The sequence below is a fragment of the Hypanus sabinus genome, chromosome 30 (genome assembly GCF_030144855.1).
Source record: "Hypanus sabinus isolate sHypSab1 chromosome 30, sHypSab1.hap1, whole genome shotgun sequence".
Classification (NCBI taxonomy): domain Eukaryota; kingdom Metazoa; phylum Chordata; class Chondrichthyes; order Myliobatiformes; family Dasyatidae; genus Hypanus; species Hypanus sabinus.
Genome location: NC_082735.1, coordinates 26367598 through 26384037, shown reverse-complemented (window position 1 = coordinate 26384037; position 16440 = coordinate 26367598). Strand labels below are relative to the sequence as shown.

Sequence of the window (16440 nt, the reverse complement as noted above, 5' to 3'; positions counted from 1 at the left end):
TCCTGCACATGTTTAACTTACGATTCTTAAACAAAAAGATGCAACACAGTAGCACAATAAGTGAACCCAATATGCTTAAAGGGAATGCAGGAACCAGGGCCATACAAAGGGAACATCAGAACACCAGCTGGGACTCTTTTGGTTCCATTCCAGTTGTAGTGAATTACTTGCAAAGAATTGCCTTTGCATATTTGCACTGCCCCTTGGGATCATCTATGGATCTATACTCCGTTCCATCCTGTTCCTCTTTCTCATGTCCTTTCCCAACATTACTTGAACACATAGTCAATTTCAGCATGTATGCTAATGACCTCATCACCAGTTCCAATAAGTGGTTATTCAGAGTTGGCCGTGTTGACAGTTCCTTCAACTAAACATCATGAAGACCTAAGATAATGCTTCAAACCTTGATTACAAATTCTGTTCACACTCACTAGTCGGCCTCAAATGGAACCAGACCGTCTGAAAACTTGGGTCTTGTGGAAAAATTCTGTGATAAAGTACCTTCAACATATGCAGAACAGATTAGAGGAATTTGGACCCAATATTCCCAAGGAGATTATAATTTGAAATCTAGGAGCTAGGTCATTTATTCTCATCAGGTAAGTGATATATGAAGTAACTGCAAAGTTAACAAAGGCCAGTAAACATGCAATTTACACACACATCTGGAAATAAAAGTTAATTCAATACCTTTAGCAGCAGGATCCTCCTCTGCTCCAGATGACCTACTGATCAGCTCCTCACCACGGCGTTTAAGAGCTTCAAAAGACGGTTGGAGTTTCTCGAGTTCCATTGCAATATTTTTATTCTCACTGATGTGCTCTCGGATCTTTTCAACCTCGGCTGGTATTGAAGGAGGCATCCGCACCCGGTCAGCAATGTGTCCCAGAGACTCCAGCATTGGGTCAATCTTATCATGAAACTACACAAACCAAAAACACAAGTTGTTGGTATTGCCTTTTAAGATTTTCCCAGAATGACCATTTATTTTAAAAGAGTCTAAACCCTAGCTAAACATTAAACAGACTCATTTTACATTGCATTGTCAGGGAAAAAAATACACGAGCAGATTGTGTGGGTAAATTCTGGCAGCTCTGCAAGACTTTTCCCCGTAAGCTGTAGCAAGTGTAGGATTTGTGTATACACGTAAGTGAATATAGACATGCTAAGGCGACTGGCACTTATTCATCAGGGAATCTTTATGCTCCGTGGTTTGACCCCTGCCCCACTGCCAGAACGCCTCGGCTATTTTTTTAAAAAGACACAAACAGCTGCAAGGGACTGAGTTCAATTAATTGTTTTGGAACAGCTTAAATGTGGTTAACTCTTTAGACTCCTATGTTTTCATTAATTTTTAAGAGAACGAACAGCTTTGGAATTTTCTGGTCAACGCTTTTGCTCAAAAACATACAAAGCATCAAGTTAGCTGGCTGTCAGTTTTTTTTTCACCCTCGTGGGAAGAGCCATTCCAAATGTTGGGATTTATGCTGGGGAGGTTTGCTGTTGGTGCCAGATTCACCTGTAGCCAGCAAGTTGTCCTCAGTAGATCTGCACAAGGGCAGTGCCTCATAATTAGTCAGCATTATGTGGCTGGCATATTGTTATCTACTAAGACTGGACCAACAGAGTACTCAGATATAACCTGCATTGACATTATAATATGTAACCGAAAAATTTTAGAGACCACCTTTCCTGGAGAAGAATACTTCTGTAGGACTCTTAATTTATATATGTGCTTGATTAAACTAGCCACAAACTAAATAAACCCGTTGGATAAAACCATCTGATTTAAAGCAAGGGATACTGGAGCAGGGCACATAAAATGCTGGAGAAACTCAGCAGATCAGGCAGCGTCTACGGAGGGGAACAAACAGTCGATGTTTCTGGTCGATGATAAAGTGTCTTGGCCCAAAGCATTGACTATCGCCTAAGAAGTGCTGGATCTTTTGTTGCTTAACGCTAAAACTAGGGAATTGATTCTCAAATGTTGCTCATCACTTCAAAAGCTCTTTTCTATGTATTGATATTCTAAGAGCAACAGGGCAAGCAATTGATATTCTCTGGTTGACCCACTCACAGCCAATAAGGGAACCATAAAAGGACTTTTAAATGCATATACTATTTTGAACAAAAATTTAGCTCAGGGAAAAAAAGTCTGTGTTTATAATAGCTCAGCCTTGAAATATTTTCTTTCACCCTGAAATCCAGGTTCAAATTAAATCCATATGTTTGGAAGAAGATTTTTACTTTCTCATACCACTAAGGAGATCCTAACTTAAATCATTCTGAGTAGATCTTAATAGATGTTAGAAACAGACAAGAGTCCAGAACCCAACAATAATTAGGCAATCACACCTCAAAATTCAAAGAGCGTGATATGTGAAAATGAAACCTCTATTCTGTTCCTTCGAGGGCTTTGTTGAAGTGTTATTAAGAGAGGCATTTCCAACTAATCTGGCACTCTAATAAAAATATAAATACTTAAATAGTCCAGATAATGATTTTTAAAAATTACTGAATTCTAAAATCAATAGAAATTAATTTTAATGAGAATGCCTCTTCTTGAACTCAGTGCTGCAGAAGAAATCTCAAATTCTGAAGTTCAAAGTATTATTATGCAAAATTAATTAATTCATTTATTGACTGAGATACAGCACAGAATAGGCCCTGCAAGCTGTACTGCCCAGCAATCCCCTGATTTAACCCAAGCTTAATCACAGGACAATTTATAGCGACCAATTAACCTACCAACCGCTATGTCTTTGGATTGTGGGAGGAAACTGGAGCTGCCTGAGGAAACCCACACCATCACGGGGAGAACGTACAAACTCCTTACAGGCGATGGGAATTGAACCCTGGTACCGTAATGCGTTGTGCTAACCAAGCCACCCCAAATTAAGTGAAGTTGAATTTGAAGTTATCTGTTAAATAATAAGTAACCTGCTTAGAACAAATTCAACTATAACACGCACAGGCTTTGTTTTTTTTTTATCTCCAGCAAAGCTACTCGGTGGCCAGCTTTAGCGAATAAACAAGAAAGCAACCTCTATGTGCAGCAGTAGTGAGTGTGCAAGGAGTTTTGCTTACCTCAGCAAACTAATGAGTGGATGTGATGAACACAACAATTAAACACAACGTGGCAGGACGTGTCGGCAAATAAATATTTAATTCCACGAGGTGGTCGGAATGGAAAACAAATGACATGTTAGTATGAGAAAACTGAAGGGATAACATACGGGAGTGTCTTAAACAGGACAAACATGGAATGACTACGATTTACAAACATGACTAACATTATGTTGTAGTGTTTCTATACATCTAGAAAGTTGGATGCCATAGCCTGGTTTCTATTCTAGTAGACTGTCTTACTTCCCTCAGTTGTTTTCAGTGAGATTAATAACTAGTCAGAACGACACACTGAACAACCTGTCAAACTATGGTTGACTTTGCTAAGCATTCCACTGATGGATATTAACAGCTATTATAAAATTGTATAATATTCCCAGTATCTATACATCTCTTTATTTATTGATAAAGTGCAGGACACAATGAACTGCACCACCTTCTCAATCCTACTTTCATCACCCAACATTTTACAATGGCCAATTAACCTACTAACCAGTACATCTTTGGGATGTCGGAGGAAACCCACGCGCTTGCGGGGAGGAATTACAGACTTCTTACGGACAGCGTCGGAATTGAACTTCGAACTCTGGCGCCCAGACCTGTAGGAGCATTGCGGTAACCGCTATGCTACCTTGGGGCTGCAGCTGAAGGGGAACAAATGGACTATCCAATCACAGTATAGGCAAGTACGATGCAGCTTACAGGAAACGGATTTTATTATACATTTGGGCAAAAATTGCAAATACCTCAAACATGTGACTTGTGCTCATACTCTTCAATTACTTTATTACTGACTACGATGGTTCTAAAGTCAATCACGAATGCTCCTCTGAATTTTAAAGAGCACTGATGTTGAACAATAATAATCCTACGTTAGTATGCCACTACATACTAGGTTGTGGCAGCAATGGGAAGCTAACACACAAGATTCCTTTTTGACAAACAACCATAAAAAAAGCTCCATTATATACAGCAATATTTACTAGAACGTACCTGAGCGGACTGTGAAATGGCTTCATCCAATGCCAATGCCCTCTCTCGTGCATCGTGTTTTATTTTAGCGTAGAGGGCTTCCGCCGTGGTATGTTTCTCATGGACCATTTTGCCCTCATCGGGGTTCAATACCATTAACTGAGGCCCAATCTTCATTAGCTTATCAATGTGAGGCTTGTGCTCAGAGATTGATTCACGGAGTTGCTGTTATAAAATCATGCACAGGTCTTAGTTTCTTAAAGCATCTGATTCCAGGAGCAATATAATGCGCAAAAGTCTTAGGCATATATATAGCTAGGGTGCCAAAGACATTTGCACGGAACTGTAGTAACCTTGTGTATTGCACTGTACTGCTGTAGCAAAAAAACCCCAAACCTCATGATGATTAACATGATTCTGAAATGGGTCTCTATTGTGGACTGAGAGTTGGAAAGGGACAGGGAGAGGGGAATCACGGCTGGGAAAAGGGGAAGGGAGCAGGAAGCACCAGAGAGACATTCTGTAATGATCAATAAACCAACTGCTTGGAACCAAATGACCTTGTCTTGTGTCAGGGTGGGTCTGTCTGCACCCCCGCCACACCCACCACTCTGCCCCGAGCACTCCTTGTCTACTACCCGTCCCACACCCCTTCTGTGGCGCTCTACCCCTGTCTTTCCACAAATCCTTTTCTGCCACCAGATTTATAAACTGGCTCATTGCTCCACGTTAACAAATACAGCTCTGTGCGGAAGTCTCAAGCACCCTAGCTATACACATGTGCCTGAGACTTTTGCACAGTACAGTACATTCTGACCAGATTATAGCATTATAGGAAAAAACAGGACTAGAGTGAGGTTTAGCCAGGAGGTGATGAGCCAGACTCAAAAGGCATTTGAATCAGAAAATGACTACAATATTGCTAGGCTCCACCAAGGACTAGCTTCAAGAATTGGTGCCTATTGAGGGCACAGAGTCTTATTTTCCTAATTTTATATCAATAATACTCATTTGTATAACATAAAATTGATGAATGAGCCAATTACTACAAGTTCATAACCAGAAAACCTATTTCCAAATATTTCAATCATCTGTTTTGTTGGTTGAAGAGAACAGCATATACAATAGATATGTGGAAATAATGAGCTTAGTTCACTTCATCTTGTGTCAATCCCACATGGATTGAGCAGCAAAGCAGGGAATCTGATGTGTATCAGAATACGTATAAACAACATTTCTTTAAGTAACATGGACAAAATGCTGGAGGAACTCAGCAGGTCAGGCAGCAACTATGGAAATGAATAGATTGTTGATGTTTCCAGCTGAGACTATTCTTCAGGACTGGTTCCCAGAACAAAAAGTTTGGGAGAGGGGAAGGAGGATAGCGAGAAGGTGATCAGTGAAGCCAGGGAGATGGGAAAGGTCAAGGGCTGGAGAAGATGGAATCTGAAAGGAGAGGACAGTGGACCTTAAGGGGAAAGGGAAGGAGGAGGGGACCCAGGGTGAAGTAACAGGCAGGTGATAAGAGGTAAAAAGTCAGAGTGGGAATGGGAATTTGTTTACCAGAAGGAGAAATCGATATTCATGCCATCAGGTTGGAGGGTACCAGACAGAATATAAGGTGTTGTTCCTCCACCCTGAGGGTGACCTCATCCTGGCACAACATTAAAATGTTTGTCCACGGGAAGTCCAGCTTGTGGTGGGTGGTCAAACCCGTGTTGTGCTTACCCTCATTTCCTCCTGCTGTTGCTTCAAAATCTCATGATCAACGGCTGGCGGCGGGAGCTGAGCTATCAGACCTCTGGTCTCGTCGAGCCAAGGACACAACTCTTCATAGGTTTCCCAGAACTGGTTAATCAACACGTGAGCCCTCTCCAGCTGGGAGTACCTTTCAGTGTTCATCTGACTGACCATCTCATATTGCTGCTGCAGTAAGTTCATCTTCTCCTGTAAGCAAGAGTGCAAGAACATAAGAACAGGAGCAGGAGTCGGCCATCTGGCCCGTCGAGCCTGCTCCGCCATTCAGTAAGATCATGGCTGATCCCGGCCATGGGCTAATCTCTACCTTCCTGCCTTTTCCCCATAACCCTTAATTCCTCCTACTATGTAAAAATCTATCCAACCTTGTCTTAAAATATATTTACTGAGGTAGCCTGCATTGTTTCACTGGCAGGGAATTCCACCGATTCACCACTCTTTGGGAAAAACAGTTCCTCCTCATCTCATCCTAAAGTTACTCCCCTGAATCTTGAGGCTATGTCTCCTAGTTCTAGTCTCACCTACCAGTGTTAACAACTTCCCTGCCTCTATCTTATCTATCCTTTTCATAATTGTATACATTTCTATAAGATCTCCTCTAATCCTTCTGAATTCCAGTGAGTACAGTCCCAGGCAACTCAAACGCATGGGTGTATGTATTTGAAACTTGGTACTGTCATTAAGATCATTATAAAAATACCAGACTTAAAAATAATTAGACTTGAATATTATACTGCACAGCAAAATATCACATCAGAACCATGACAAATCTTTTCTTAATATTAGTATTTCCATTTGTTGACATTTTTCTATCAAGGTCTGTAATAACTATTTTATCTATGGAAAATAAATATATTCACCATTTCCACAGCCACACATTGAGCTCATGGATTTGTTTAGTTCACCATTTGTATTAGTTTCATTTGCAATACCCACTCTAGAGTCTTACTGTCTTTATTGAGATGCTGTGTGGAATTGTGCCTTCTATCCCTTCGAGCCATGCTGCCCAGCAACCCCCCCCCCCCCACCTCGATTTAATCCCAGCCTTTTACAATGACCATTAACCTACCAAGCAGTAGGTCTTTGGGCTGTGGGAAGAAACTGAGGCACCCGTAGGAAGCCCACATGGTCACAGGGAGAATGTACAAACTCCTTACAGGCAGCGGCGGGAATTGCACCCTGGTCGCCTGTACTGTAAAGTGTTGTGCTGACCACTATGCTACCTGTAGAATACTTCAGAAACACAAAAATAATACCTGCAGTGCAGTCTTTTGCTCGTCTCCACAGGTACTAAGGATTTCATCTTGCGTAGTAACCAACTCATCTATGGAATCCTTATGCCGTATGATGTCAATTGAAAAGGCCTGAAGGGATAGAAGAAAATTTCCTAAAATGAGGAATTGGTAACTTTGACATAAGATGCCCAGACTACTAATATGTATTTTGTTTCCTTAGCAAGATGGTGAAACAAAGTTAAGGAAGCCTTGATCAAAACAAATCAAGAGTCTAGGACAGCAAGAAGATTGCTATCTGTCATGCAAATGGAATGCATGTGAACCGCAGAGTTTGTAGCTTATTTGGCTCATTGGGGATACAGACCGGCTCCCCTCCTGTGATTATACTTTGGGAATGCTGTGACTATCTGTGATTTTTAAAATAAACCAGGCTTCACTCTTTTATGCAAGGGCTAGTGAGATGGGGACACAAACATCCCATCTGGTTTGACTGTGATTAAAACAAAACTGAGCATAAACTTTTGATGAACTCAGCTTGTCTACAGCCAAAGGGTAAAAGCAGCCAATAACCAGCCCAGGGAGTAATATTACTGAACAACAGAACATTATGGAGGAATAATGAGAAAATTAATAAATCATACATGATCTGATGACAGATATACTCTTAAAGACTGAGCACAATCGATAATGGAAATTTAAATTCTACCTGCCAAATATGATTTTACGGTTAATCCAGATTCAGTAATCTACCATTTAAAACAGACACAGAGGTTCATTAATGGAAATTAGCTTGTCTATCTATTACAGAATGGAGATTAAACAGAAGATAAGACGTCTGTGAGAATTTGCTCCTTATTAACCCCACCACAATAGTGCGAGCATGCAAAAGAGTAATCACCACTACTTTTACGATGTAATAGATATTAAACTGTATCTGCGGTAATATTTGCTCTTTGCTTTTTTGTTAGCATTAATGTTTCCAAATCATTTTGTTTGATCAGTACTTTGTTTGATTACTCATAGTTCTGGCATGAAAGCCAACAGAACAACAATAGCTCTTTTCAGAGGATTTTGTTTCATTGATCATGCAGTGAACATAACATTATCAGCTCAGATATAGTTTGGAACAAATGTTCTATATGTAGTAAAGCACATTTGTTTGAAAAGTTATGTCGGATACAAGGACTCCATCACACTACACGTTCCTACCTTCTGCACCTGCAGTTGAGCTGTTGTCTGATCTTGTTCCAGCCTTATTGGACCCAAGGCTGTTAACTTTCGCACAGTTTCGGCCACCCAGGTAAGCTCGGAGTCAGTGGCCTGCTCATACTAGCAGAAAGGAGAAGCAGCAGGATACATTAAGGGAACAAAGCAGACAAATAGCCAAACGTACAAAGAGACAGATAAGAGCGATTTACAACTGCAATCAGACACAGGTAGGGCAAGAAAAGAACACCACACAGAGCAAAACCACCCTGACCATCATTGCTTATTGTAGTTTCACTGCTATTTTCAAACTGCATTCAAATGCACAGCAGCAGAAGTTAATTATTTATAATTACTTGTTATTATTGCTGAATTGACATGCTAATACATTCAGAAAAAAACAAATACATTTAATTTAAAAATTAAATGTGAACATTCATAATGTTCAGCGCTAACCTGACAGCATTTCAAAGGCAGACCAGGACACATTTATTTCTACTCAAAACTTTTTGCTAAAACTCTTTCTCTTCTCGCTGCTGCCATCAGGGAGGAAGTACAGTAGCCTCAGGACCCACACCACTAGGTTCAGGAACAGTTATTACCCCTCAGCCATCAGGCTCTTGAACCAAAGGAGATAACTTCACTCAACTTTACTTGCCCCAAAATTGAAATGACTCCACAACCAATGGACTCATTTTCAAGGACTCTTCATCTCATGTTCTCGATATTTATTTACTATTATTTCTTTTCTTTTTGTATTTGCACAATGTACTGTCTTTTGCACACTGGTTGAGCACCCAAGTTGGTGCAGTCTTTCACTGATTCTAATATGGTTATTATTCTATTGTGGATTTACTGAGTATGCCCACAAGAAAATTAATCTCAGGGTTGTATAATGGTGACATATTTTGATTTTGAAATCAAGCACAGACACTTTTTGGTGTTATCAAGGGTTAATATAGCAAAACAACTTCCAAATTAAAGCTCAAAGTAAATTTATTATCAGAGTACATATACGTCACCATATACAACCCTGAGATTCATTTTCCTATGGGCATACTCAGCTAATCTATAGAATAGTAATTATAACAGGATCAGTGAAAAAATTAACTAGAGTGCAGAAGATAAATAGTAATAAGTAAACAGAACATGAGATAATGAGATAAAAAGTCCGTAAGGTGAGATCACTAGTTGTGGGAAACATCTCAATGATGGGCAAGTGAGTGTGGTTATCCCCTTTTATTTAAGAGCCTGATAGTTGAGGGGTAGTAACAGTTCTGGAATCTGGTGATGAGAGTCCTAAGGCTCTTGTATCTTCTACCTGATGGCAGGAATGAGAAAAGAGCATAGCTTGGGGGTTAGGGATCTATGATGGTTGGAGATGGGGATCTATGATAATAGATGATGCTTTCCCTCGACAGCATTTCATGTAGATACGCTCAATGGTTGGGAGGGATTTACCTGTGATGTACTGGGTTGAAACCACTACCTTCTGTAGGATTTTATAACACTACCCTGAGGGAATAACTTTGCCTCAAAATTGTATATAATGTCAAAATTACTTATCAAGAATTTTTCTTTAGCTTCTCCAGTTGAGGAAATGGCTCCAATGTTCTTTATCATCCCAGATACTGACCTCACACACTTTACAAAATTCTACCAGCACTATCCAAGTTGTTCATTAAAAACTAGTAACTTGTCTTCTCGGATGAATCATCTATTTAGGAACAGAAGTATGGACTGCACAATGGCCACCTCACACTTTGAGCCAGCTAGTTTCAAAAACCATATGCAGCCTGGTTTCCATCGACTACCTGGAGGAAGTCAGCGGGTTAGGCAGCGTCTATGAAGGGAAATAGACAGCTGATGACTCCAGTTGAATGTTGCTCAGTTGAAACATTGACTGTCCATTGGAATGAAGAGTCAACGTTCCAAAATAAACCACTGCAAATGGGCACATTGGCTGTCTGCTTCCCTCTATAGATGACGCGTGACTCACTGAGTTCCTTCAGTGTCTTTGTGTATTGCTCTAGAATTCCAGTCTCTTGTTCCTCTGTCAATTACATATTTGAATATATTGATAAATTACATCTCTATTAGTCACCAGACCATTAAAGCTAAGTATTCTTATTTCTGTTTCCCAACCATCTTCCTATTTTAACTAAGGTACAGTACTTTGTGAAAACCTTATGCACCCTAGCTACATATTGCGCAGTACTGGATTATTAGTGGAGAAAATCACAAAAACAAAGAAAACAATTTTTTTTTTTTGGCTAGATTTAACCCTTTGTTCAACAGAATCTTGCAAACCAGATTTTCCATTTCTATTTAACAGACTTGATCTGTCATGTGAAAAAAAAATTGCTCCTGAAAACAGAGAACTAATTAATCCGTACTTTCTCATGCAATTTATTTTTTTGTGGGTAATTAGCCCTTAAGAGGTTAAACAAAATAACAATACACACATAATTCCGATGAAGCACACAACACAGCAATAAGTTGTAGCCAAACATTGATATGAACAGAAGAAACAAATAGCTTCTTGCAACCCGCTCCACAGTTCTACAAGATCATGGCTGATTGAGGACCTTGGTACCATCTGCCTGGATAGGCTGCATTTTCTACAATTCTTTTAATAAATAAGCATTTGCTCTGAATATACTCAGAGAACATCAAATTCCAAAGCTTTACTCCTTTGGGTGAAGAGATTTCTTCAGTACTGGATGGCCACCCCTAGTTGACTGATAGCCAGAGAAAACACCATCACTTTATCAACCACGTCAAGCCATAAGACCATAAGATACAAGAGCACAATTAGGCAATTTGGCCCATCGAGTTCATTCCCCATTTCATGATTCAGGGATTCATTTCCTTCTCAGCCCCAAATAAGCCCTGCAAGAATTTTGCACATTTCAATAAGATTAGCTACTAAAACACTATGACTGCTTTCCAGATTGACTGCTGCACTTGCACATTCACCTTCGGAGATTTGTGTAGAACATCAAGGTCCTGTGGACCACCAACAAACTTCAAGTTCTCATTATTTAAAAAAATATTCTGTCCTTCTATTAGTTTCGACCAAATAGATTGACCTCAGATTTTTCCCACACCCACTATTCTATCTGCCAAGTCCCTGCCCATTTAGTCTGATTACATCCTCTGAGGCATCTCTAAATTCTTCTTGAAAACCTCAAGCAGACTTGTCAAAATATGTCGGTTCCACCCTGTCCTACCATCATATTCTAAATACCCTGTCACCACTTCCTGAGTAAAGGATTTTTAGCATTTTATTTACTACTGATGTCAGACGAACTGGTCTGTAGAAATCAGTTTCCCCCCACCCACGCTATCTTGTACGATAGCACAACATTTGCTACCTTCCAGATGGTCAGAACTTTTCTATAGTTCAGTGTTTAACACCATCATCTCCACAGCCCTGATTGACAAGCTACAGAACCTGGACCCCTAAACCTGCCTCTGCAATTGGATCCCCATCACTGTCAGGAAGGAGGTAGAGAAGCCTCAGCAATTCAGGGGCAGCTTCTTCCCCTCTGCCATACAATTCTAAAATGGACGTTGAACCCATGAACACACTACCTCACTTTTGGAAAATATATAGATTATTTCTGTTTTTGAACTATTTTTAATCTATTATATATATACACACATATATACTACAATTGATTTACTTCTTATCCTTTCTATGTTATCATGTATTGGACTGAACTGCTGCTGCTAAGTTAATTTCACAACACGTGCGGGTGATGATAAACTCGATTCTGATTCTGAACCTGTGAAATTATAGATGGCAACCGTTGTTTCCTGCATCTCCATACCCTCCAGCTTTAAACACTCAAGATGCAGGTCAGCAAGTTCTCTGGATTTATTTGTGGGCAAGTCTACTAATAACTTACGTATAAACCTACAGCTGGAGTCATGTAGACCCACTTATTATATAAATAAAACTCACACAAGCATGATAAATTAATATATAAATAATTTGTAGCATAAATACTAGGCTATATAAAACAACGGTCTGACTGACTGCTTTCAAACATGCTTTCAAACATTTTCTTTTCAAATCTTTTTATTATTATTATTCAAAAATAGCACAAGTATATCGAAGTAACAACACTTACAATGCCTCATAAAAGAGGAAATTATCTTATGAATTGAAAATTTTGTGAATGAAAAATCTGGCTTTACTGCTATATGTAGAGTGTATGTTGATAATGGGTGGGTATTTTAAATCCTATGACTGTTAAGAGCTCAACTAATCAACAACTTCCAAATCGTTCTGCGTTAGTTATTAACTCCTTTTTGACCGATTTTAGGTTGATCGAATTATGGATGCATTTTTTAAGGCCCTGCAGTCAATCATAAGTTTATATTAAAAATTACCAATTGATAACAGTTTTCCTGATATAAAAGTAGTGGCCTAGATTTCTTGGGGAGGGGTACTGATATTAGCACCATTTAACAATGGAGTATTTAATTTGCTCTACGGATGCAAGGGGAACTGAAACCATATCAAAGAAAACAGGTACAAAGATTGCTGGAAATGGGTTTAAGAACTTTTCTATGTCAGGTTAGGAGAAGAGTCTTGAAACTGGAATAAATACTTCATCAATGGATAGATCCTGGTGAGCACAGAGGTGAAACTTAGTTGGGAACTGGCAATATTTTTTATGAAAGATATGAAAAATTAGTTCAGGGTCAAACATATTCTGCTTGTGCATTTATGGATGTGTTACTCTGCACGTGGTTCAACACTCCCTGCTCATAATCCACAATCATACCAGTTACCAAATTCCACAACACATGCCAGTGATAACAAACCTGATTCTGATTTCTGGTTGTTAATACCGACAGGTTATTACTAACAGTGACACACTGAAAGGGAGGGGGCTCTTCATTTTCTCTTCATATTACAGTCTGAATGTACAATCTGAATCTGACTGAAGAGCCAGCAATCTGTTTCCAAGCCATCATCAAAGCCACCAAGTACAGGCCCATAAAATTCCAAGAGGAGCAACCAATGAATAAGAAAAAAAAATCAGGATGCAATCCAGCTTCCTGTCTGCAACTGTTGGACCGTAATGGATACAATTTGCATAATCCTTCTCTCTAGATAGTATTTCTACAATAAACATCTTACAGCTCCTGTTCCGGTTCCCTTTGCAGTCATTCTTGAAGTGTCATGTGTTATACTTACTGCCCAGGCTTGCGTACCAAGACAGTTAAGGACACAGCATCCATGATCGACGCTGACCCATGGACGCCTCACTCACGTCTGAAGCATTCAATATTTGCTCTGGGCAATTTTAATTACAAACAGTAGGTTTTGGAGCATCTGGATATGCATTTGATATGGTTAAACTAATGAGCAAATGTGCGTATTAAATTCAACCTACCTGCTGTGACCTCTGAATGGCAGCATCTATAGCTTCGACCTTCTGTGTCACAGTGTCACTGACCGTTCTGTAGCGCTCGTTGGCTTCTGCCACTTGTCGGTCCAGACCCTCACGTGCTCTCCATGGCACCAGCTCCAGTAATGCGTTGCTCACTTCATTAATTGTGTCCAGCACCAGCCTGTATTCCATTACTTCCTTCTTCAACTCCTGAACATTAAGTTTGTGGATCAGTTCAACAAAACACCTTCTGCATTATTCAACTGAACATCCAATTCCCTGCATAGTCATGGGGCAATTTTATCAAAATGCAATTTGGCAGAACTATCATTGTTTATAAACTCAGACTGTTACTTGCTCCCCTTTTTTTCTGATTAACTATGAGGTTATTAACAACTAGATTGATCTTGTTGCTGCTCCTTTATGTGCCTTCTGGCATGTTAGGTGGCAACCTTGCCATTTCTTTAGCATTTGTCTGTGTTTTTTTAACTAAGACTAAGTTGCTACTTCAACGCTCAACCAGCACGATGGAAAGCCTGCCAGGAGCCGTCCGGATTCCAACCCGGAACCACTTGCCTCAGACACCGTGACACCACTAGCTGTCTACTAGATTGATGACAGAGTAGGTTAAAATGTCGGCACAACATCGTGGGCCGCAGAACCTGTGCTGTGATGATCGATGTTCTGTGTTAGATAAAGGATAATAGGATACAGCACACCTAAATTTCAAAAGGTATTACATCAGTTACAACACAAATGGTTGTTATATAAAATCAAGGGGTTAGGATTATCATGGTTAAAGAAAACAAAAATAAGTACAAGTGACTCCCATGTTATAGCCCTTTGGCCTTAAGGAATTCATAAATTACTATCCAAAAACTGGAGATATGAATAAAACAGCCAAGTTGGTGGAGTCTTTCATTGATTCTGTTAGGGATTTATTGAGTATGCCTGTAAGACAATGAATCTCCATGTTGTATATGGTGGCATTTATATCCTTTGATAATAAATTAACTCTGAGATTCTGCTCTAACTGAATTTACATGGAAAATGTAATAAATAAATGCAACCTGCCTTTTCCCAAACAATGATGCAAAGCCATTTGGGAAAGTGAGCCAGTAAAAGGATATCTGGAGTTCCACATAGGATAAGTGCGCCAGACCAGGTTGTTGTGTATTTAATAATTCAATAATATTCGAGTACATAGGTTGATCAAGCGTTCACGATTGTTTAAATAATTATAGGTCATTTATAAAAATATGCTAATTGCATATGTCATCACTCTGCCACATAAGACGTGCGCGCTCTGCTTAAAGTAAACTCAAAGGTTAAGCCTGCATTCACGGACCCTGTGTCTTCCTTTGGATCCGTTTTGTGTTTTAAAGATCCAGAACATAACAGAGGCGGTGGCAGGAAATGCAGGAATGCAAAGGACAGAAGACAGTATTTTGTTTTTAAAAACTTTAAGAAACCAGCCAGTGTTTGTGAAGAATGAGACTAAAGTGAGAAGATTATTGAAATAGAAACACAGAATGTGTGGATTTGGGCAATTCTGATGACAAATGATATGCCAGCCTTTACTGCAAAAGATCTGAAGTTCTGAATTAAGGCATTCTACATTTGAAGTGGTGTTGGATTGAGTCCTGCTTCTAGATTAAGGCATTTTATATTTGGATTGAGTACTGTATGCAACTTGGGGGGCTCCACACCTAAGAAAAGATATTCTCATATTAGCAGCATATTGATTCATGGAATTAAGAGAGACACTGGAGAACACGTGTACAGCTATTTAGAAAAGAGGTGATGCTGGTGAAACAACTCATTTGCAAAGGACTGATGCTGAGAGCTGTGTCTGCTAGACAGTGTGGGCCAAATTAGAATCCTAGACATTTCCAAATGAGATGAAGCATTTTTATTTTGGTCAGAGCAGTGAAAATCTTGATGGCTGTCAATGACTAATGGTGCTCTGTGATTGACGATACTCAAGCTTCAGATCAGTGGATTTCAGAAGGTAACAGAGTCAAGAGATTCAAGATGGTTAAAGATACTTGGGATATAGAATGCATATTATTTTACTAAATAGCAGAGCACACTTGAGAGGTTCTTTGACTTCTTCCTGCTTTTTTTTTGATTACTGGAAAAACACAAAAATATTATCTTATTTTCCTTCCTCTCATAGCTTGCTGCTGTTGAATCTGATTGACTGATACCCAGAAGGTACTTACCTTCTGTCTCTCATGGAGCTGTGGAATCTGCTCTCCAATTGGTGACTGTGGTGTGGTTGCAGCTAGTTCAGCTTCCACTGAATCAAGCCAGCCACAAAGCTCTTCATTGAAGGCCTGGAACTTCGTGGCAAGTTGGAGGACCTGCTCCAACGTTTTCAGTGCCCTGGAACTAGAAGTTGTGATTTCTGCATAACGACTCTTAATGCCATCCAGTTTCTCCTGAATTATGATCACCTCTTCACCTAGGAAAACATTAGTGAACAAAACAATTAAACTCAAAGAAATAGGAATATGTAAATATTTAATGAAATTAACACATGATTTCATCAGATATTAGAAGTTGCATTCTCAACAGTTTTTTAAAACACATTTGTTTTAAACACTGCTCCAATAATTGATCAAAGGAAGGGAGAAAATCAAAGTTGAAAGTAAATTATTATTCCCAAAGTAAATGCACTGTTTGTTACCATATACTACCTTGAGTTTCATTTTCTTGCAAGATTT

The 16440-nt window shown here is 39.5% G+C and overlaps 1 protein-coding gene across 1 annotated transcript in view; it reads right to left on the bottom strand.

Annotated features, from left to right (window-relative positions):
* The window catches only part of LOC132383464 (microtubule-actin cross-linking factor 1-like), a 509885-nt gene that overhangs the window by 65985 nt on the left and 427460 nt on the right, over positions 1–16440 (bottom strand). Inside the window, exons 66-72 of the mRNA XM_059954443.1 lie at positions 15937–16178; positions 13715–13921; positions 8304–8423; positions 7116–7223; positions 5830–6048; positions 4123–4326; positions 694–925 (exon numbers count right to left, since the gene is read on the bottom strand). Coding sequence (XP_059810426.1) covers positions 694–925; positions 4123–4326; positions 5830–6048; positions 7116–7223; positions 8304–8423; positions 13715–13921; positions 15937–16178 — 1332 coding nt within the window. The remainder of the gene's footprint in view (positions 1–693; positions 926–4122; positions 4327–5829; positions 6049–7115; positions 7224–8303; positions 8424–13714; positions 13922–15936; positions 16179–16440) is intronic.